At 42.5% G+C, this 22,979-nt stretch overlaps 1 protein-coding gene across 3 annotated transcripts in view; it reads left to right on the top strand.

Moving 5' to 3' along the window:
- The first annotated feature begins 7,884 nt into the window (after positions 1-7,884).
- Positions 7,885-22,979, top strand: part of STT3A (STT3 oligosaccharyltransferase complex catalytic subunit A) — a 29,641-nt gene continuing 14,546 nt past the window's right edge. For 2 of the 3 annotated variants that reach the window (XM_050755684.1, XM_050755686.1), the window contains exons 1-8: positions 7,885-8,003; positions 10,963-11,085; positions 12,159-12,219; positions 17,696-17,817; positions 18,205-18,350; positions 19,549-19,639; positions 21,000-21,106; positions 21,667-21,831. In XM_050755684.1, coding sequence (XP_050611641.1) covers positions 10,998-11,085; positions 12,159-12,219; positions 17,696-17,817; positions 18,205-18,350; positions 19,549-19,639; positions 21,000-21,106; positions 21,667-21,831 — 780 coding nt within the window. In that variant the 5' untranslated portion in view covers positions 7,885-8,003; positions 10,963-10,997. Of the gene's footprint in view, positions 8,004-8,024; positions 8,044-10,962; positions 11,086-12,158; positions 12,220-17,695; positions 17,818-18,204; positions 18,351-19,548; positions 19,640-20,999; positions 21,107-21,666; positions 21,832-22,979 lie in introns of those variants that run through there. The other variant, XM_050755685.1, reaches the window with a different exon arrangement.

Raw genomic sequence — 22,979 nt, forward strand, 5'->3', positions numbered from 1 at the left:
GGTTGAATTTGCAAATCATGATCTTGAGAAATGTATTCATGGAATATAAGACTTTGTCTTGGATAATTTAGTAGTTTTGAGGAATTAGCCCTGTAAAATGTTCCCTGAGAAAGGCTGGATTATATGATTATAATCACATTTATATTTGGTGGAAGACTCAGATTGTTATTTGTTCTAAAGTCTATATGTACATTGCTACTGTGTATTCATGCAGTGGGAAAGACCCTCCTAGATATTGGTGTATTGAATATTAATCGAGGGAAGCCAGTAAACATCTGGTTAACAGAGACCTTTACTATGTGCAAGACAAAATATGGAATTAAAAATTGTTGCTGGGGCCAGGCGTGGTAACTGATGGCTGGGATTCTAGCACTTTGGCAGGGGCCAAGGCAGGAGGATCACTTGAGTCCAGGAGTTCGAGATCAGTCTGGGCAACATAGTAAAACCCCGTCTCTATTACATATATAAGAGGTTAGGCCGGGTATGGTGGCTCACGCCTGTAATCCCAGTACTTTGGGAGGCTGAGGTGGGTGGATCACCTGAGGTTAGGAGTTCAAGACCTGGCCAGCACGGTGAAACCCCATCTCTACTAAAAATACAAAAAATTAGCCGGGCATGGTGGCACATGCCTGTAATCCCAACTGCTCAGGAGGCTGAGGCAGGAGAATCACTTGAACCCAGGAGACAGAGGTTGCAGTGAGTCGGGATCATACTACCGCACTCCAGCCTGGGCAACAAGAGCAAAACTCCATCTCAAAAAAAAAAAAAGTTAAAAAAAATTGCTGGGAGTTGTAAACCAAGTTTGAAGGTTTATGCAGTTGATGGAAGGAGGGTTTTTAAATGGTGGGCATCTTGGACGTGAACACTTTCCAGCTTCGGCAGAAAAAATTGTAAAAGACATGGTTTAAAGTAAGGTATACTCCCAACATTCTCCTATGACATCTCTGGTCATTTAACAATAGTATTGCAGAGAACTACTTCCAGATTGCTAATGGGTGTGGTTTGTAGAAGACCAGTATTTCATCAACTTGTGATGAGTGATTGCCTTATTTAAGCTTAGTTTCTTAAAACTAAGTTTTAAAAAAGTAGGCTTAGTTATTTAAGCAATCACATATTTGCTTCCTGAAATTTGTATCTGTACCATTTAGAAGCATCTCATAAACTATCAGGAAAAAAAAAAAAAGAAACATCTCAGTTTAGTTTAAAAGGGTGAAGGCAGCTGGGCATGGTGACTCACACCTGTAATCTCAGCACTTTGGGAGGCTCGAAGTAGGTGGATCATGAGGTCAGGAGTCCAAGACCAGCCTGGCCAACATGGTGAAACCCCATCTCTCCTACAAATATAAAAATTAGCCGGGCATGGTGGCGCACGCCTCTAGTCCCAGCTACTCGGGAGGCTGAGGCAGGAGAATCACTTGAACCTGGGAGGTGGAGGTTGCAGTAAGCCAAGATCACACCACTGCACGCCAGCCTGGGTGACAGAGTGAGACTCTGTCTTGGGGGGTGAAAAAAGGGTCAGGGAAGTTGAGTGGATGAAGGTGTATGATTTTTATCCCCAGGACTGTGCCTGGCTATCGAAAATGTGTAAAAGTTTAAATGACTGGAAGTGAGGAACCTCCAGAGTTTTATTAGCATAGTTGAGCAGTCCAGCCTTTTGTACAAAGGCTAGATTAGGCTTATCTGCAATAAGAGAAATGTGACAATCTCAAATGAGTTATAAACACAAAGCAATGTAAATTTTTCTTGCCTTTCACGAGGGTATTGTCACTGAGAGCAGTGATTAGGAAATGGGTCAAAAAGAGACTAGACTCTATTTTTGCCAAGTTCAGAATACCTGTTTGAAGCAGACTAATAATTAGTAACCAAAAACAAGGGAGCTCACAAAACTAAAAATGAATATTTGGTTGAGTATGAATCACAAAACCAGTAGGATCTGAGGAATTGTTCCCAGAAGCACTTTTTAAGGGATAGACATCACAACTTGGACAGGTATATGTAATAGAAAACACAACCCTTTTTATTCTATCTATAGAGCTGAGTTGTCTGTTATAGCAACTCTCAAAATTAGAAAGTAGATGCTTTAGATCTGAGTACATTAAGTCTACTAGAAATTTAAACAACACATTCATGTACAGATGTGTTAACTGCTCTGCACTTAATAAAAGGATAGCATCTATGAGAGAAAAAGCAACTACAGTTGTCTATTCACTGTCTCATTTTCCACCCACAAATATTACTTTATTTTCTGATTATAGCAGTAGCACGTTCATTATGCTCCTTTATGTGTGTTTACCTCCATTATTGAGATTGCTTTGGTGAAGGTTATCTGTTCATCGGTAGTGGGGTGGATAGATAGTTTAGCAGTCATCCCACCTTTTATTAACATATTCTGGGCTGGGTGCGGTGGCTCATGCCTGTAATTTCAGCACTTTGGGAGGCCGAGGCGGGCGGATCACGGGGTCAGGAGATGGAGGCCATCCTGGCTAACATGGTGAAACCCCGTCTCTACTTAAAATACAAAAAATTAGCCGGGCGAGGTGGCACGCGCCTGTGGTCCCAGCCACTCAGGAGTCTGAGGCGGGAGGATTGCTTGAACCTGCCAGGCAGAGGTTGCAGTGAGCCGAGATTGCGCCACTGCACTCCAGCCTGGGCAACAGAGTGAGACTCCATCTCAAAATTTAAAAAAACGATATTCTGCCTAAGTTGTATAACCTATAGGAGTTAAAAGGAGGCTGACTTCAGGTCAGTGTAATTTACACATTTGTAACAATGAGAGCCATACACCAGTACAAATTTTGGATGGACCTAAAATGAGTTTGCAAAAGCACTGAAGGATCAAGTGAGGGAATTATGACTTAATCATGTAACAAGTACTGAGCAAGGGACTGGGGACTCAAGGGTGAACCAGAAAGATATGATTACTGCCTTCTAGGACCTGACAGTCCAGTAAGAGAAACTGACAAGCAAATGAATATGCAAAAATTTCAAGAATTACATGATTAGCTATTTTTCCATAGGTCTCAAAGCTGGATAAAACACTGGAATTCAGGGAATCTTTGAGTAAGATGAGCAATTAGGCCATGTGTTCAGCCTCTCCTTGTACTCATTCTGATTTCAAATTTAAATGTTCTGTAGTGCTTTGAGACCTAGAGAAAAAAAAAAAAACAATGACCATTTAATCATTTAGGTAAGTTCCTCTAATCATTCCTCTTCACGAGGAATCAACATCGCAATCAGCTCAGCAGCTTTTCCAAAACACAAATAACAACACCTGGCTCTGGAGGAAATTTAAGTAATTGTGGAAACAAAAGGTAATTTAAGAAATTCTAATTAACTATTTTCACAGAGATTTCAGAAGCTACTGCATCCACAAAATAAGAACAGATTATTGTGAAAAGAACAGAATAGGAAAGCTCTTGGAAATTAAAACAGTTACGGAAATTTTTAAAAATGAGATGGCTTATAAAAGTGACACTGGCCAGGCCCGGTTGCTCAAGCCTGTAGTCCCAGCACTTTGGGAGGCTGAGGTGGGCGGATCACAAAGTCAGGAGATAGAGACCATCCCGGCTAACACGGTAAAACCCCGTCTCTACTAAAAATACAAAAAATCAGCTGGGCGTGGTGGCGGGCGCCTGTAGTCCCAGCTACTCAAGGTCTGAGGCCGGAGGATCCTTTGAGCCCAGGAGGTTGAGGCTGCAGTGGGCTGAAATTGTGCCACTGCACTCCAGCCTGGGTGACAGAATGAGACCTTGTCTCAAGGAAAAAAAAAAAAAAAAGTGACACCGAGGAGGCTAAATTAGTGAACTGCAAGATAATATTGAGGAAATCTTCCAGAACATACGGCAAAAAGATCAAGAAAAAGTTAAGAACAGGAGAGCCTTCCAAGAACCAGGAGATAAAACATTTGTCCAACAGCAACTTCAGAAAATGAGAATAGAAAAATGGAGATGAATAAAATCAAAGAACATTTCCTGAACTGATTATACAAATTTTAGCTTTCAGACTGAAAGGGCCTGCCAAATGTAAAGCAGAAAAAAATGAAAGAAGACAAAACACATAGATGAAATCTCTAAGGAAAGACAATTTATCAGAGAGGGAAATAGATTACCCATAAAGGAATGTGACTCGGATTGGCATCAGGTTTCTTAAGGCACAGTGGATCACAGACAATATAGTCACAATGCCTTGAAAGTGTGCTTTTCTGTGTCTGTGTGCAATTGGGGTGGGTGGGTCCCAATTTTGTTCCTAAAATTCTAAACCTAGCCATGCTATTAAGGACAAAATACAGATATTTTCTAACACGAAACGGCAATGTTTGCTTCCATTCAGCTTTTCTAAAACACTTACTTAAAAGAAAAAACTCATCAAAAGTGAAAAATAAATCTAAGAAATAGAAAGATGTCTTATCAGATGATAATCTATGGGAAAAAAAAAAAAAAAAGAACGATGTCTTATTAAGACAAAACACCCAACCAAATAACATAAAACAGTGGAATCCAGAAGCGCACTCAGGGGAAATCCCAGTAATACAACTTTGCACACACTTAGAAACATGGGTTCTGGAGAGAACAGCTTCAAGAACACAGATACTATTACTCTGGTGTGCTACAAATGAGACGAAGGCATCAGTTTTGTTTATCAATGATATACAAGAAAGATAAACCGATACTTTAAGAAAGACCAAAAGCTCTACAAAAAAGTTCTAACTTCTACATCAAAACATTCCTTTTAAGCAACTGATGAAATAGTAAAAGCATTGCTTTCTGAAACAACCAGTTCAAAACTTTTGGGCTTATAAATCAGGAGGGAGGAGGATTAACTGATACACTATAGTTCATGTATAAACTGTAGGTTTATTTTATTTATTTATTTATTTATTTAGAGACAAAGTTTCACTCTTGTTGCCCAGGCCGGAGTGCAATGGTGCGATCTTGGCTCACCCCAACCTCTGCCTCACAGGTTCAAGAGATTCTCCTGCCTCAGCCTCCCTAGTAGCTAGGATCACAGGCTTGCACCACCACACCTGGCTTTTTGTATTTTGAGTAGGGACAGGGTTTCTCCATGGTGGTCAGGCTGGTCCTGAACTCCCGACCTCAGGTGATCTGCCAGCCTCGGCCCCCCAAAATGCTAGGATTATAGGTATGAGCAACCACGCCTGGTCTATTTATTATTTTATTTTAGAGACAGGGTCTGTCTTACTCTGTTGACCAGGCTGGAGTGAAGTGGTGTGATCATAGCTCATTGCTGCCTAACTTCTGGGCTCAAGCGATCCTCCTGCCTCAACCTCCTCAGAAGTTAGGATTACAGGCCAGCACGACCATGCCCAGCTAATTTTTAAAAATTATTTTTTGTAGACACTGCATCTCACCATGTTGCCCAGGCTGGTCTCCAACCCCCGGCCTCAAGCCATCTTCTCACCTCAACCTCCCAAAGTGCTCGGATTACAATCTTGAGCCACCACGCCTGGACCTCAAGGTTTGTTTATAATAATTATAAAGATTTTCCTATTAGTTTGTTTTCCTTTGATTTTATTCACAAATAAGCCTTTCCTCATGGACTGGTATCAAAGACTCATCCTAAAAATAGGCTTAGATTTTCAAACTTTGTTCTTTAACAGTACATTGTGACTTTCGAAAAGGTTGACTTAATTTCATCACTTGGAAGCTTAAATGTATTCTCTTTAAGAAACGTGTTTAATACTTTCTCTTTTTTTGGTGATGGAGTCTTGCTCTGTTGTTCAGGCTGAGTGCAATGGCGCAATCTCAGCTCACCGCAACCTCTGCCTCCCGGGTTGAAGCAATTCTCCTGCCTCAGCCTCCTGAGTAGCTGAGATTACAGGAGTCCACCATCGCGCCCAGCCTACTTTGAAAAAATTAATAAAAACTCTAACATCTTAATATTCTTTTTCTTTTTTTGAGACGGAGTTTCGCTCTTGCTGCCCAGGCTAGAGTGCAATGGCGCGATCTCGGCTCACTGCAACCTCTGCCTCCTGGGTTCAAGCGATTCTGCCTCAGCGTCCCAAGTAGCTGGGATTACAGGCGCCCGCCAACACGCCCAGCTAGCTAATTTTTGTATTTTTAGTAGAGATGGGGTTTCACCATGTTGGTTAGGCTGTTCTGGAACTGCTGACTCAGGTGATCCACCCGCCTCGGCCTCCCAAAGTGCTGGGATTACAGGCGTGAGCCACCGCGACCGGCCTTAATATTCTTAGGATACTACTTACAAAAAAAAAAAAAAAAAAAAACAAAAACTTGAACACAATCTTTCTAATTTTAATTCCCCGCCCCCCACGCCCTGCTTTTTTTTTTTTTTTTTTTTAAGAGAAAAAACTTTTTTTTTTTTTTTTTTTTTGAGATGGAGTCTAGCTCTGTCGCCAGGCTGGAACGCAGTGGCGCGATCTCGGCTCACTGCAACCTCCGACTCCCTGGTTCAAGCGATTCTCCGTCAGCCTCCCGAGTAGCTGGGATTACAGGCACGCGCCACCACGCCCGGCTAATTTTTGTATTTTTGGCAGAGACGGGGTTTCGCCATGTTGGCCAGGATGGTCTCCATCTTCTGACCTCGTGATCCGCCCACCTCGGTCTCCCAAAGTGCTGGGATTACAGGGGTGAGCCACCGCCCCCGACCAAAACTCTTATTTTGAAGAAGCATTTACTTCAAGTTCTGTAATTCCTTCAGGCTCAGCTTCAGTTTCCTTTTTTTAAAGTAAAATTACATCGAACACTTACTATTAAAAACAAAACAAAAAAAAGCAGATCTATTGAATCATAACGTCCTGGGGCGAGCCTGATCATGTGAATTTTTAAAAAAATGCATGTGATTCTAAAGCACTGATTTAAATAATGACCTTTCAATAAGCGGTAGGTTCCGTTCAGGGGAGAGTAAATAGGAAGCTGCGTGAGTGGCAGGGGCAACAAGTTGGAAGAGCTGCGGGACGTTCCCACTCTCTCTGGTGTAGTCTTGGCTCACCAAGGCGCGCAGGGAGTAGAAGTGCCTGAGGATAAAGGTGTATACGTGCGAGCCTGAGATGATGGAATTGCCGCTGAAACTTCGTCCCCTTCTCTGCCCTCAGCAACGTTATTGGGGGTCGGGGAGCGCGTTGGGTGCGGGAGAAGACAGACAAGTTAGAATAGGGAGAGCGGCTCCTGGCGGGTATCTTACAAAGGGCTGGACTAAGCATGGCCGGGCTGCCTCTCGGTCCCCCGAGGAAGCCCGTCTGCTGCTGGCGAAGGCTGTGCCTCCGTGGCGGTGGCTGTCTCAGCCGGCAGTGGAGACGCCTCCAGCTTAGCCCCGACAACCCCTTTACGCCTAGGCACGCTCTTTCACAAAGCTAGGGGCTGTGAACTCTGCCAAGGTTCCCAGGTCCATCGCAGTTACCAGAGCACTGTAAAAGCTCTTGAGCCAACTATCAGGCACATCCTGCAAAAGACGCAGTCTGGACCAGGAAGCGTTTGAAACGCTTCCCTCCTCTCCATTCACCTTGTATTACGTAACAATTTCTACCTTAAAAAAGAGGGAGACCAGCGGCTCCGCATTCCGAGTTACTGGGACTTGGAGCAAGGGCCTATTTCAGCGTAGTTTCCGCTTCTTGTCACATGACGGGAGTCAGCGGGCCACTGCTTTCCACCGCGACTCCCCGTGGGTCCGCCGACCGACACGTCACTCCTCGGCCCTCAACCAAACTGCTTGGGGCACGTTCTTTCCGCGCTCTTGACTCCTACGCGCCGGCCTATGACAGCTCGGCGGGAGCACGCAGACACGCCTCTAGACTGCTAAGCGATAGCTGTAATGACCAATTAAAAACTGGAATCGCGGTTCGGTTTACGCCTCCGAGTTTGACAGACAGTTCCCAGATCCTATCGCTCTCCCGAAGCGTCGAATTGGCCTGGAGCCAGCCAACGGGGGAGCGGTCGGGGAGGCGGACCCGGCTGCTGCCAGGGTTGGGTGCGCCGCTGAACGGATGGCAGAGGGAGCCCAGCGGATCGCCTAGGAAAGCCGGCCAGGTGAGAAGGCCATAGAACGTAACTTGAAAATCAGCGGCAGGTGCAGTCCATGGCGTTGGTGGGGCTGAACGAAGTGTGCACGGGGCAAAACTCTAAGTGGGGATGGAGAGCAGAGCTTAGGGCCTTGCAGAGGAGGGGCGTGGGGCGTGGTGTGGGGGCTTCCTGGATGGAAGGATGTGAAGGTCTGGGGAGGGAAGGTAAGGTGGATCTTGGGGACAGAGCGTGGGAAAGACTGGGTCCTGGGACTGGTTATGGAGGGGAGGGCGCGTAAGATGCTGGGGTGATGAGGGTCGCGCTGGGGGGTGTCAGAGGTGGTCAGTTCTTTGAGGGCGGGAAGAAGAGGGAGGTGGGACCCGCTGGAGGGACCAGGAGGGAGAAGAGAGTAAACGATTGTGAGAGGGTGTGGAAACGTGTGTAGGGAAACGGGGCTGGGGAAATTGCAGTCTGGGAAACTACAGCTAGGGTGGCAGGAGATGCCACACTTTGCAGAGCACAGTTGAGGAGAGCAGATTGGTAAGTGTTTTAAGAAAGGTGTCTTTGCTCTTATTTGCTTGGCCGTGTGCGAAAGTGACCAAAGAGCACGAGATGAAATCTCCCTTACGGCCCTGCCCTAAATGACTAGCTCCTTTACTCAGTTTTCAAGTAGAGGTCCTAGCAGTCTCATTTTGGTGTGCGGCTCATATCAACGCAGTGGTGTTAAGTTTGTTCCTATTTCAGGCATTCCAGAAAACAGCTGCAAACCCTGAGAGATATGGCTGGTTTGCTGACCTCCTGGAGTAGTTAGGCCTTTATTTTTAGTTTCAAAATAAGATTTCCCTTTGGGACTATACTTAAACACATTTCTAAAACTGCTCTTCTGGGACAGTTAATTATAGAAAACATGCTTGACTTCTCAGTGTTGGTGCCAGCATTCTATAAGCCTTCCACCTAGTCCAGTATGTGGGGTTTTTTTTTCTCCTTTATTCTAATAATAGTGGGAAAAAAGATTCATGGGGGAGGATAGACAACGGTTTGTTAACAGATACATAAGTACAACTAGATAGGAGGAATAAATTCTAGTGTTCTATAGGATAACTATGATTAGGAGTATAATTAACAAAAATACACAATTTATTGTATATTTTCAGATAGCTGGAAGAGTGGATTTTGAATATTCCTAAGACAAAAAAAATAAATGTTTGAGGTGATGAATCTACTAATTATCCTGACTTGATATTACACATTATATACATGTACAGAAATGTCACACTGTACTCCATAAATTGGTACAATTACGTGTCAATCAAAAACAATAAAAGCAAAAAGTCTTGAACGATATCCTTTGTTATAATCCTTTGTTATAACTTAGCCCTTGATCACGTTGTAATTTAAGAAGGTAGGGCTGGGTGTGGTAGCTCACGCCTGTAATCCCAGCACTTTGGGAGGCTGAGGTGGGCGGATCACAAGGTCAAGAGATCCAGACCACCCTGGCCAACATGGTGAAACTCCCTCTCTACTAAAAATACAAAAATTAGCTGGGCATGGTGGCGCGCACCTGTAGTCCCAGCTACTCAGGAGGCTGAGGCAGGAGAATCGCTTGCACCACTGCACTCTAGCCTGGCGACAGAGCGAGACTCTATCTCAAAAAAAAAAAAAAAAAAAAAGGTAGTACTGTCTAGTACTGTCTTATACAAGAATAACTAACCTATGGTAGATTAATGCTATATTGCTATATAAGTAATTCTTATCTGTCATGTGATTTCCATTTTGAACTGTCCACAGTTCAAACATTTTAATCTACTTTGTTTGCAGTTCAAACATTTTAATCTACTTTGTTTAGCCCCCGACTCTTCTGCTTCAGTAGGAAAAATTCGTTTTCTTTCCCTCTAGCTTATCATCTGATGCCATCAAATGTCTGTGTGTAATTTAATCAGTCTCTTAAATCAGCATTGTCAGTTACAGAGATGCCTTGAGACAGATGATTGGAAACGGGTATTGATCTGAGCAGCTGTTACAGTCTGATATATGGGATTGAGAGCGCAGTGGGTCTGTGTTTGTGTACCTCCTCCTCTTCTTGAGTGCATGATTGTACCTGCCTTAGTTATCAGTTATGCTCTTAGTTGACCCGACAGCCCCACTGGGATTTGGAAAAGAAAAAAGTTTATAGCCATTCAGTTGAAGTTTAAATTTAGGGCTCGAAATTGTGTTGATTCAGTCGTGACCTCTATTTTTCCTCTTACTGCTTTCACTTTTTCTTTCTTTTTTTTTTTTTTTTTTTTCCTTTTTAAAGAGACGAGGTCTGGCTCTGTTGTCCAGGCTGGAGTGCAGTGGTGTGGTCCTAGCTCACTGCAACCTCCAACTCCTGCCTCCGTCTCCTGAGTAGCTGGGACTACAGGTGCAGACCACCAAGCCTGCATAATTTTAAACAATTTTTTGTGGAGATGGAGTTTCACTGTATTGCTCAGATTGGTCTTGAACTCCTGGCTTCAAGTGATCCTCCCTCCTTAGCCTCAGAAATTGCTGGGGCTTGCACTTCTGGTCTCGATATTTATTTCCTGCTTTTTCCCCCCATACAGTCCTGTCTTTTCCTGAGTGCTCTCTTTTGCCATTTTATTATTTTTCAGTATTTCCAATCTTTCCTATTTATTTTTTCATCTCTTCCTTGTACTATACTATTGCTAATTGTGCTTATGTACTTGTTAGCTGTGAAGGAGTTAGCTGTGAAGGAGTGGGAAATAGAATTATGGATGGTTTATTCTGACCACTCTATTTTAGTCTTGACACATAGACCTGACTTGTGCCTACTTCCTTGCAAGTTGATCATACTTTAGGCCAGGCTTGGATATTAGTATTAGCTTTGACCCTCTCTGGTGTTTTTGCTAGCTTCTATGTCCTTTATGATTCCCTCTCATCATAAAATATGAAAATCTAGTAAATTGAAGGTGTTCAATATCTTGTGGTCTTGACTTTTTCATTTTAGCTGATCGTCGTGTGTGGCCACCCATTCATGTTAAGATGACTAAATTCGGATTTTTGCGATTGTCCTATGAGAAGCAGGACACACTTCTGAAGCTTCTCATTCTGTCAATGGCTGCTGTATTATGTGAGTGTGCATGTGAACCTCCCTTTCTTTGGGGATAGAAAGAGGAAAGTCTAGAAAAAAATTGAAAATCGCTATCTTTAAATGCCTTGTTCTTTTTAGCAGATTGTTATGTTTTTCCATTCCTCATCAGTATAATTTAATGAAGGCAAAATAGAAGGAATATAAAAGTCAGGGCTATGGGCCACGCATGGTGGCACACGCTTGTAATCCCAGCACTTTGGGAGGCTGGGGTGGGTGGGTCACTTGAGGCTGAGAGTTTGAGACCAGCCTGACCAACATGATGAAACCTTGTCTCTACTAAAAATACAAAAACTAGTTGAGTGTGGTGGTGGATACCTGTAATCCCAGCTACTTGGGGGGCTGAGGCACGAGAATCACTCGAACCTGGGAGGCAGAGGTTGCAGTAAGCCGAGATTGCACCACTGCACTCTAGCCTGGGAAACAGAGCGAGACTGTCTCAAAAAAAAAAAAAAAAAAAAAAAAAAAGAGGGCTATGATCATCTGTGAAAGAATGGGAAGCATGCTTTGCCAATTCTATTTTCTCACAGGGCAGAAAGTGATATTGGGGACCCGTGGATAACTGATTTTTGTAAAAGACAAGTATCTTCAATTTAGGTGCCTCCTGTCATATTTTTGAAAGTCTCTTGAGTGTTTACTCTGTATTTTAGATTTTCTGGCTCTTCATGAGTCCTAGGTATAATTTTGCTTGCCATACCTATTACTTGGCTCCAAGGTTAAGGTTAGTTATGTGTGTGTGGTGGGGGAGTCAACGTGTATAAAAGATGACCATGTAAGTTGAGTTTGGTATTAGTAGGTGAATGTAATGTTATAGGCTTTTATGATTAGTTAACTGTGACCTATGAAAGTGGAAAATGTAGATGCCATTGTCAGGGGAAAGTTAACTTCTCTTGTTTCCTTTATGTGGGGAGAGATGGAATAAAGACTTTATTCAGGGATTATTTTGTATTTTCTGTGACCTCTCTACTGGATAATACTGTCTTCATTATAATACTATATCTGCTGTTCTTTCATGGCACATTACCAGTAAAATATTAACTCTCTGGTTTTTGCAGCTTTCTCCACTCGTCTCTTTGCTGTCCTGAGATTTGAAAGTGTTATCCATGAGTTTGATCCGTGAGTACCTTTGCTTGATCTGGTATTATTTACTTTGGGAGGCATTCAGGTTCATGGGTTTTGGATTCAAATTTCAGTCAGGCCTGAGTGATACAGATGTGTTTTCAGTACATTTAAGGGAAAAAAAAAAAAAAGCTTAAACTCTTCCAAAGGATATAATTATCTCCTTTTAAAGCATATATGTTGGAGTCCAGGCACAGTGGCTCACACCTGTAATCCCAGCACTTTGGGAGGCGGAGGTGGAGGGATCACTTGAGCTTAGGAGTTCGAGACCAGCCTGGGCAACAGGGTGAAACCCCATCTCTACAAAAAAAAAAAAAAAAAAAAGTGTTGGAATTGACCAAGTAAGTCTCTGAAACTCAAAAAATGTGAGAGGCATTGCTAGTATGTCTGCCTATCACTTAAGATCTGGCTAGGCTAAGAATTCTGGCTGCTCAGTTTGGTAAAAGTTTGTGATGCAGACTGAAGGAAAGGGTCCTGGTGTGTATTCCAGGCTCAGAAGAGAATCACAAATGATGGACTTGAGATTCATGACATTTTGCTGTTTGCTTGTTTGTTTAGCAATTTATGTAATAGAAATTAGGCTTCTTAGTTAAATTCTAGGGCAATGAAAAAACTCAAGTTATCAGTTTGATTAGGAATTTTGTTCATTAGATGAAAAAGATATGGTGGAAGTTCTTAGTGGTGTTAATAACTAGCATTTACTAAGCATTCATTTTGTTCCAAGCACTAATTTACAGATTATCTGTAAATCCTTTCAGCAACCCTTTGAAATGTAGGTACTATTATTCCCTTCTTAGAAATGAGGAGACTCCACTGGGCACGGTGGCTCACGCCTGTAATCCCAGCACTGTGGGAGGCCGAGGCGGGTGGATCACGAGGTCAGGAGTTCGAGACCAGCCTGGCCAACATAGTAAAACCCCATCTCTACTAAAAATAGAAAAATTAGCTGGGCGTAGTGGCATGTGCCTGTAATCCCAGCTACTGTGGAGACTGAGGCCGGAGAATCGTTTGAACCCAGGAGGTGGAGGCTGCAGTGAGCCGAGATCATGCCACTGTACTCCAGCCTGGGTGACAGAGCAAGGCTCCATCTCCAAAAAAAAAAAAAAAGAGAGAAAAGAAAAAAGAAATGAGGAGACTCAGGCCGGAGTGATCATCTAAGGTTGCATATTCAGTACATGGAGGAACCATGATTTGGATGTTGGTGTGTCTGACTCGAAACTGGAATCACTGTGTTCTATTGCGTAAAGTTAAGGCTTATAACAAATTTGGAGGGCCAAAATTTTAGGTTCTTGAAATATTATTGATATCTTAAAAATAGTATATTTAATCTTGTGGAGTATTGATTGAAAATACCTGCATCTGTTTGCAAATTTATGATTTTGTTTTGTGTAGATACTTGAAAGCATTTTGGAGGCATTACAGTATTCTGTTTGGGGCCTCCCAAATTGAGTTTATATTTTTTCTCATGAATGAGGAAACATGTCCTTTTGTTTTTTCTTTTTTTGTTTGAGATTGGGTCTGACAGTGTCACCCAAGCTGAAGTACAGTGGTGTGATCACGGCTTACTGCAGCCTTGACTTCTGGGGCCCAAGTGAGTCTCCCACCTTAGCTTCCCAAGTAGTTGGGACCACAGGCATGTGCCACCATGCCTAGCTAATTTAAAAACAAATTTTTGTAGAGATGGAGTCTCACTATGTTGCCCAGTCTGGTCTCAAACTCCTGGACTCAAGCAATCCTCCCTCTGCGGCCTCCCAAAGTACTGGGATTACCGGCATGGGCCTCCATGCCCAGCCGCCTTTTGTTTCTTGATCCCAATCTGTTAGGCTTCTTTCTCAGACCCTCTGAATGAGCAAATATTGATGTTAGATAAGCAAGAGCATCTGCTTTGTTGTCAAGAGCTGTTAGGAACTATAAGGGACTTGACGCTTCCTTTTGCAGAGGAGGAAACTGATTCCCAGAGTGGTGAATGCAGTCCAGATCTATTCCTACTAACTTACACTTCCTCTCTCACTCTGCCTCTCCTACTGGTAGGTAAAGGACACAATTCTGACACATTGATGTCTGCAACCCTCATCTCTTCTGTTTCTGACAGTCACCAAAACAACATCAGTGACAAACTGAAGGATAGAGATTTCTGCCATCTCTTGCTTCTGTTTACTTCAGCTTTCAAAACTTGACTGACCAAGGAGGAAATAGGGTTAGAGAGGTGGGCAGAGAGAACGGTTAATCATGATTATCCAAAGTAATTAAACTATCTCTAGTTTGAGACTCTTTTTGTTTATTTTTGTCTGTCTTCCTTTTTTTTTTGGAAACAGGGTCTTGCTGTGTCACCCAGGCTGAAGTTCAGTGGCTCAGTTATGGCTCATGCAGCCTCAACTTCCTGGGCTCAAGTGATCCTCCTGCCTCAGCCTCCCGAGTAACTGGGACTACAGGCATGCACCACCACACCTGGCTAATTTTTGTATTTTTTGTAGATTGGGTCTTGTCATGTTACACAGGCTGGTCTCAAACTTATGTGCTCAAGCGATCCACCCACCTCTGCCTCCCAAAGTGCTGGGATAACAGGCATGAACTACTACGTCGGCCTCTAATTTATTTTTATTTATTATTATTAATTTTTTTTGAGATGGAGTTTTGCTCTTGTTGCCCAGGCTGGAGTGCAATGGCATGATCTCAGCTCACCGCAACCTCTGCCTCCCCGGTTCAAGCAATTCTCCTGCCTCAGCCTCCCGAGTAGCTGGGATTACAAGCATGCGCCACCACATCTGGCTAATTTTGTATTTTTAGTAGAGACAGGGTTTCTCCATGTTGGTCAGGCTGCTCTCGAACTCCCGACCTCAGGTGATCCACCCACGTCGGCCTCCCAAAGTGCTGGGATTACAGGAGTGAGCCACTGCGCCTGGCCTTATTATTATTATTATTAATTTTATTTTTTGAGACAGAGTCTTTTTTTTTTTTTTTTTTTTTTGAGACGGAGTCTCACTCTGCTGCCCAGGCTGGAGTGCAGTGGCCGGATCTCAGCTCACTGCAAGCTCCGCCTCCCGGGTTCATGCCGTTCTCCTGCCTCAGCCTCCCGAGTAGCTGGGACTACAGGCGCGCGCCACCTCGCCCGGCTAGTTTTCTGTATTTTTTAGTAGAGACGGGGTTTCACCGTGTCGGCCAGGATGGTCTCGATCTCCTGACCTCGTGATCCGCCCGTCTCGGCCTCCCAAAGTGCTGGGATTACAGGCTTGAGCCACCGCGCCCGGCCTTGAGACAGAGTCTTGCTCTGTCACCAGGCTGGAGTGCAGTGGCATGATCAGGGCTTACTGAAGCTTCAACCTGCCTGGGCTCAATTATTTCAGCCTCCCGAGTAGCTGGGACTACAGGCATACGCCAATAAGTCCTGCTGATTTTTGTGTTTTTTTAGAAACAGGGTCTTGCAGTGTTGCCCAGGCTGATCTTAAACTCCTGAGCTCAAGTGATCCACCTGCCTTGGCCTACCAAAGTACTGGTATTACAAGTGTTAGCTACCTCATCCAGCCTTATTTCTTTTTAAATGAGAAACTTAAGAGAAGGACTTATATATTTGGGGCCTAAAGAACTATCTTTCCATTTATAGCTCTTAAGCATTTTATATCAAATATTTTTCATGTTGTCTATGTATCTGTGTATCTTTCTATATTTTTTTGAGAAAGGGTCTTGCTGTGTTGCCCTGTCTGGAGCACAGTATTGACATCATGGCTCACTGCAGCCTTGACCTCCTGGGCTCAAGCAGTCATCCCACTTCAACCTCCTGAGTAGCTGGGACTATAGGTGTGTGCCACCATGCCTGGCTAATTTTTAAAAAATTTTTTGTAGAGATGGGGTCTCACTATGTTGCCCAGGCTGGTCTTGAACTCCTGGGCTTAAGCGGTCCTCTCGCCTCAGTCTTCCAAAGTGCTGGGCTTACAGGCATGAGCTGCCATGCCCAGCTGTAATCTATTTTTATGCTACTCTACAGGTGACATAAGAAGCATTTTAGATAACTGCATGAGTAGACCTTGTTAAAAGCTTAAACACTGATTAAGAAAATTGTGTTATGAAGTAGGTTAAAGTTTTTTCATCCTGCATATGGTGGTATACCAACATCTTTAAAGATTCTCATCACTCAAAATTATCCATGTATCTTTGTGTGCAGTATAGATTTTTTTTTTTTTTTTTTTTTTTTTTTTTTTTTTTTTTTTTTTTGAGACGGAGTCTCACGCTGTTGCCCAGGCTGGAGTGCAGTGGCGCGATCTCGGCTCACTGCAAGCTCCGCCTCCTGGGTTCACGCCATTCTCCTGCCTCAGCCTCCTGAGTAGCTAGGACTACAGGCGCCCGCCACCGCACCCGGCTAATTTTTTGTATTTTTAGTAGAGACGGGGTTTCACTGTGGTCTCGATCTCCTGACCTTGTGATCCGCCCGCCTCGGCCTCCCAAAGTGCTGGGATTACAGGCTTGAGCCACCACGCCCGGCCTAGATTTTTAAAAATATGTTCCTGTCACTTGAAAGCCAGAATCTGGCCAGGCATGGTGGCTCACGCCTGTAATCCCAGCATTTTGGGAGGCCGGGGCAGGTGGATCACCTGAGGTCAGGAGTTTGAGACCAGCCTGGCCAATATGGTGAAACCCCATCTCTACTAAAAATACAAAAATTAGCTGGGCGTTATGGTGAGCGCCTGCAATTCCAGTTACTTTCAGGAGGCTGAGGCAGGAGAATGGCTTGAATTCCGGAGGCTGAGGCTGCAGTGAGCCGAGATTGCGCCATTGTGCTCCAGCCTGGGCAACAAGAGCGAAACTCTGTCTCAAAAAAAAGAATAAGAAAGCCAAAATCTATTAGTGCCTACATCTCAGTGGCTTTGTCTTCATGGTGCTTGAATTCTCTGACTGGTCCTAATGCCTACCACATGTCAACTTGATGAAGTGCCCTATTTGATTGCTTGGTTATAATGTTAGGTTCTAGTTTCATTTCCCTTTTTTTTTTTTTCTGAGACGGAGTCTTGCTCTGTTGCCCAGGCTAGAGTGCAGTGGTGATCTCAGCTCACTGCAGCCTCCACCTCCCAGATTCTAGTGATTCTCCTGCCTCAGCCTCCTGAGTAGCTGGGATTATAGGCACATGCCACCACGCCCAGCTAATTTTTGTATTTTTAGTAGAGACAGAGTTTCACCATGTTTGTCAGGCTGGTCTCGAACTTCTGACCTTGTGATCCACCTGCCTCGGCCTCCCAAAGTGCTGGGATTACAGGTGTGAGCCACTGCACCCGGCTCATTTCCTTATGAGAGAAGCAGTGCTTTAGTTGAGATAAGCATGGAAATAGAAGTGAACAGACTTATGGTAGTATAAAATGATTTTCATGGCATAATTTTTGATGCTAAACTGGTTTTTCATTGAGTAATGCTGAATTTCTCAATGGTGTATCCTGAGGAGCAAAATTCACCACAAATTCACAATAAAGTTTATTTCTTGCTATAGGTACTTTAATTATCGGACTACCAGGTTCCTGGCTGAGGAGGGGTTTTATAAATTCCATAACTGGTTTGATGACCGGGCCTGGTACCCTTTGGGACGAATCATTGGAGGAACAATTTACCCAGGTGAGGAGATCAGATATGTTTTTTAAAAAAAAACCAAAAAACAAAACCAGAAATATTTGTATGGTAGAGAACCAGTTTCTTTTATTTCTAATAGCTTTGTCTTGTGACACTTGTAATTTCATCCCGATTACAGGTTCCTAAAAGTGCATCTTATATAGACAGGAGTACGTTTGTAGTAGAGTGGAGATGGGTGGTTTTTATACGTTCTAGACTTCAGATTTGAATCCTTATGAGAGAAATTTATAGGCTTACTGCAGTTGCTATGTTAGTATTTCTGGTGATTTGTCAAGATTTACGTAGTCACTTTATTGTATCTGGGCTTTTCCCTTTCTTTTTCCCTTAAGTTCTGGTAAGACAACCTAATGGAGTTTCTTCTTCCTGTTACAGGTTTAATGATCACCTCTGCTGCAATCTACCATGTACTCCATTTTTTCCACATCACCATCGACATTCGGAATGTCTGTGTGTTCCTGGCCCCTCTCTTCTCCTCCTTCACCACCATCGTCACGTACCACCTTACCAAAGAGCTCAAGGTGAAGGATTTGGGGTGACAGGAGGCTTGGGAATGAATGTTATTGAGCCTCTCTAATAGATGCTGGAGGGCGGGGGACAGAGCCTTAGAAAGGCAGGGAGCCAGAGGGTAAAGACAGCTTTTACTGGGCCAAATTAATTGGGTTCACCCCAACCCCTTTCTGGAATATGTGTTTTTTTTAATCATTAGCAACTGTCCTCATGAGAGTACAGTTGAAAGTGAAACATAAATTGCTACATAAAGAAGAAAACATTTAAAATGCAAAATGTGAGGTTTAGATTTTGAAGTCCTCACAATGTAAGGGAAAGGAAAAAAACACCAACATGAAACATTCCAAAATGGTTAGTTTTTCCTACCAGGAATGTACTCGGCAATTATTTGTTGATTTAAAAAAAAATTATTTTAAAATTCTTAAGCCACTTGGCTTCCTTAGTAGACTCCATAATGCTGACTTTCTTTTTCCAGGTTTCAGCATTGCTGACCTTGGCTCCCTGGGTGCTATTCTTAGTTTGTGCTGTGGTATTAGAGAGACACCTGAGAGGTGATAAACTACTAGGGGGTTTGGGAAGCCTGAATTTAGTTTGGAAAACTTTTCCATCCTTCTCCTTGCTGCCCTTTCCCAAATTTGACTCTTTAAACAGACAAGTCTTTATTTTTTGGAATGTGGCTTATATCCGTTGTTCCTTTCTCCCAAACTCAAAGGGTGCCTGGTGATACTTAAGCTTTATTGCCTAAGCTCCTGGCGTTTTCAGTTTAGGTAGATTATCACTTACCTTTGTTGGCTTTTTAACCGAAATAATAATTTTCTTCCTTTGATTGTCCTTGCATGGCTTTTAGAGGTGTGACTGGTGTTCCAATGATGTACAGATATTGTTAGGGTTAGAGACTTACAAGCTTGGGGAGATTGGTAGCCAAACAGCCCATTCTGGGACAGTATTGATGTTTGACATCTCACTTGATTTGTCTGTCCTCAGCATATGTGTTCTCAGTGTCAGGTTTGGTGTCACCATGGGGAATTGGTCATGAAGTTTTTAGTTTTCTTGTGCTGTGAGCATTTCTGGCATTTCTGACATCTCACATCTACCTTCAAAATTGTTGGACTGTTTTCTGGGTCCATTATAAACAGAATGGACTAGTGGATCCTCTATTTCTCAGCATTGTATTGGTGTTAATGTCTCATTATCCTTTTTTTCTTACAGGATGCAGGGGCTGGGCTTCTTGCTGCTGCCATGATTGCTGTAGTTCCTGGATATATCTCCCGATCTGTTGCTGGCTCCTATGATAATGAAGGTAAGACTTTTAAAATGCTGAAGAAGATCTTCTCACCTGATTATCCAACAGAGCTTCACAACGTGCAATCTATTGTTTAGCAATAATAAAAGTGGTAACTGGGTGAGAAGATTAGAAATGGGCAGGAACGGATCTTGGACAAGTTCATGTTCTCTTCCCATCATCCTTTCCAGAAAGGTAGTTGGTAACTTTTCTTACAAGTCTTTGGTTTATCTCTGCACTCATAAGATAGTTAACTGTTGTTTTAACATTATAATAATTTGCTTTATTTTCCTACATAAAGGGAATAGATGTCCTTAAAATTTTAATGACTTATTGACCTATTTTCAATTCAACATACGTTTGTTGAATGTTATTGGGAAAACATAGTATTAAGTGTTAGATAGATAACGAATAAGATTATTTTGTGCATAATTATAAGAAATTAAAGAGATAGATAATGAATAAGGTTATACTGGCCCATAATCTATTAAGGAAGATTAAAACGGACATGTAAATATAACTCCAGGGACAGGAGATGATACTATGTGCCACGATAGAAATTTGAACAGAGTATTTCAGGAATGTAGTGACAGATTAATTCAGATTTGGGGCTGAACTTGGTGGCTCACGCCCTGTTATCCAGTACTTTTGGAGGCTGAGGTGGGTGGATCATTTGAGCTCCAGAGTTTGAGACTAGCTTGGGTAACCCTGTCACTATAAGAAATTAGCTGGGCATGGTAGTATGTGCCTGTAGTCCCAGCTACTCTGGAGACTGAAGTGGGAGGATCGCTTGAGCCTGGGAGGTTGAGGCTGCAGTGAGCTGTGATTGCAGCCTGGTAATAGAGCAAGACCCCATTTTTTTTTTTTTTTTTTTTAATGAAAAAAAAACAAAAGCAGATTCGGGAATCAAGGGAGGCTTTTTGGAAGTGGTTGAGGTTCAACTGGGTCCTGAAGTTGGGACTTCATTAGGCAGATATCAAGGAAAGGGGCAGTTGGGGCATGAGTATTAGCTTGTGTTAAGACGTAGAGGCAGGATGATGAATGATAATATAGGATGTCTTTAGAACTATACTTGAAGCAGTATGTTTAGTGCTTGGAAAGAATGATAATAATGGCCAATATTTACTTAATGTTTATTATATGCCAGGTACTCTTCTAAGTGCTTTACAGGCATTAATTATATTTGTTTTCAGAACACTTTTATGAAGTAGATACTATTACTTCTTTTTACATGAAACTGAAACAAAAGGAGGTAGATAATTTGCCTAAAATTACACTATTACTTGGTAGTAGATGCAGGCAGTCTGTTCCAGAGCAGTATTCTTAATCACTTTACTAGCCTGGCCTCTTGTTGAATTTTGATGTGTGCTTTCTGCAGGGATTGCCATCTTTTGCATGCTACTCACCTACTACATGTGGATCAAGGCAGTAAAGACTGGTTCCATCTGTTGGGCAGCTAAGTGTGCCCTTGCTTATTTCTACATGGTAACTTTTTCTACATGTTTTTAATTTTTAAAGTTCTCTAAATACTGTATTTCCTATTGGTACCTATTGTTTGACCAACTTTCTTTTCTGGTAGGTTCCCCTAAACTTTTTCTTTTCCAATATATTTTTTCTGTTCATACTTATGTATATGTGTAGACTTCCTTAATTGCTTCTACTTGCTCGCATATCCCTAAATCCTCTGTATGACCTTACAGTAGATTGCATTTAGATTCATTCTGAGGCTTGGGTCCCTCTCGTTATGTGATCATGACATCAGCAACCACGAGGGAGCAGGGGATTGAGTTATAGTGATGGATTTGAACTTGATTTTATATTTTCTTTTTTAAAATTTATTTTATTTTATATAACCTGTACATGTAAGGACTTGATTTTCCTCTTTAAAAATATCAGTTATTTGAACTCTTTAAGCCATTTGGCATAAATAAAGTTGTAGTTACTATAAGTGTTCTTTAAAAAGTTACAGGTGATATCCTACAATATAGTGGTGGTGGTCTGAGGAGGCGTACTCAGAGGAACTGTTTTTTTCTATTCCATCATAGGTCTCGTCATGGGGAGGTTATGTGTTCCTGATCAACTTGATTCCTCTCCATGTCCTGGTGCTGATGCTCACAGGCCGTTTCTCCCACCGGATCTACGTGGCCTACTGTACTGTTTACTGCCTGGGCACTATACTTTCTATGCAGATCTCCTTTGTGGGTTTCCAGGTGAGCCCTTGACTAAGTAGGGTTTTCAGCTTCTACTTTTTCTATGCAGCCCCAACTAGACTGATTTATCTTAGATTCTGTTAAGAAGAGTATGACTTACAGCTTTTATATTGAACTACTTGCAACAGAATTATTGGTCATTAAAGTTTACATCCAGGAGTGTGCTAATATTTGCACCGTGGAGTTTGAATTTCATGGCTCTTACTTTGGCTTTAAGTTTGTGGGAAGGGGAGGGATATTTAGTTGAGTAGAGTTTAGATGAGTGATCAAAGTTAAAATTTCCAGTTCTTTTAATGCAGATGGCCCCATGTAGTAGCAGAGAATCCTGATCTTAATGGTATCTAATTGTAAGTGCTTCAGGAACGAAAGCATAAACCTTTAACCACAGTGCTCCATAGGGTTAACAGACAACTGCTAAATCAGAGAATAACGTGGCATGTTTGATTTCTTTTGTGAAATTATCATGAAAGTGCAAACCTTATTTAGAGGTCAACAAGTATTTCTTTACTGATCACCTACTGCAGATTGTTCCCAACTTACGAAGTGTGACCTAGGATTTTTTGGCTTTAGAATGGTGTGACAGTGATCTGCATTCAGTAGAAACCGTACTTCCAGTACCCATATAAGTGTTCTGTTTTTCCACTTTCAGTACAGTAGTCAATAAGTTACATGAGATACTCAACACTTTATTATAAAATAGGCTTTGTGTTAGATGATTTTGCCCAACTGTAGGCTAATGTTAAATGTTCTGAGCATGTTTAAGGTAGTCTACGCTAAGCTGTGGTGTTCCGTAGGTTAGATGTATTAAATGCATTTTCTACTTACGATATTTTCAACCTAAAATGGGTTTATTGGGATGTAACCCAATCATAAGTTGAAAAGCATTTGTATATGCAGTTTGCTAATCACTTGAAAATGTAAAAAGAATAAAAATACAGTTATGGTCCTTAAGGAAGTTTTGGTCTTCTTGCAGGGAAAGAAATACATGCAGCTGTCTATATGCGATAGGCTACTGTTCTGGAAGTGTGGTTCTTGAATCAGCAGCAGCAGCAGCTAAGAACTTGTTAGAAAGAAATGCAAATTCTAGAGCCCCAACACAGACCTACTGAATCAGAAACTCTGGAGGTGGGGCTCAGCAATCTGTGTTT

Source organism: Macaca thibetana, chromosome 14 (assembly GCF_024542745.1).
Source record: "Macaca thibetana thibetana isolate TM-01 chromosome 14, ASM2454274v1, whole genome shotgun sequence".
Taxonomy (NCBI): Eukaryota; Metazoa; Chordata; class Mammalia; order Primates; family Cercopithecidae; genus Macaca; species Macaca thibetana.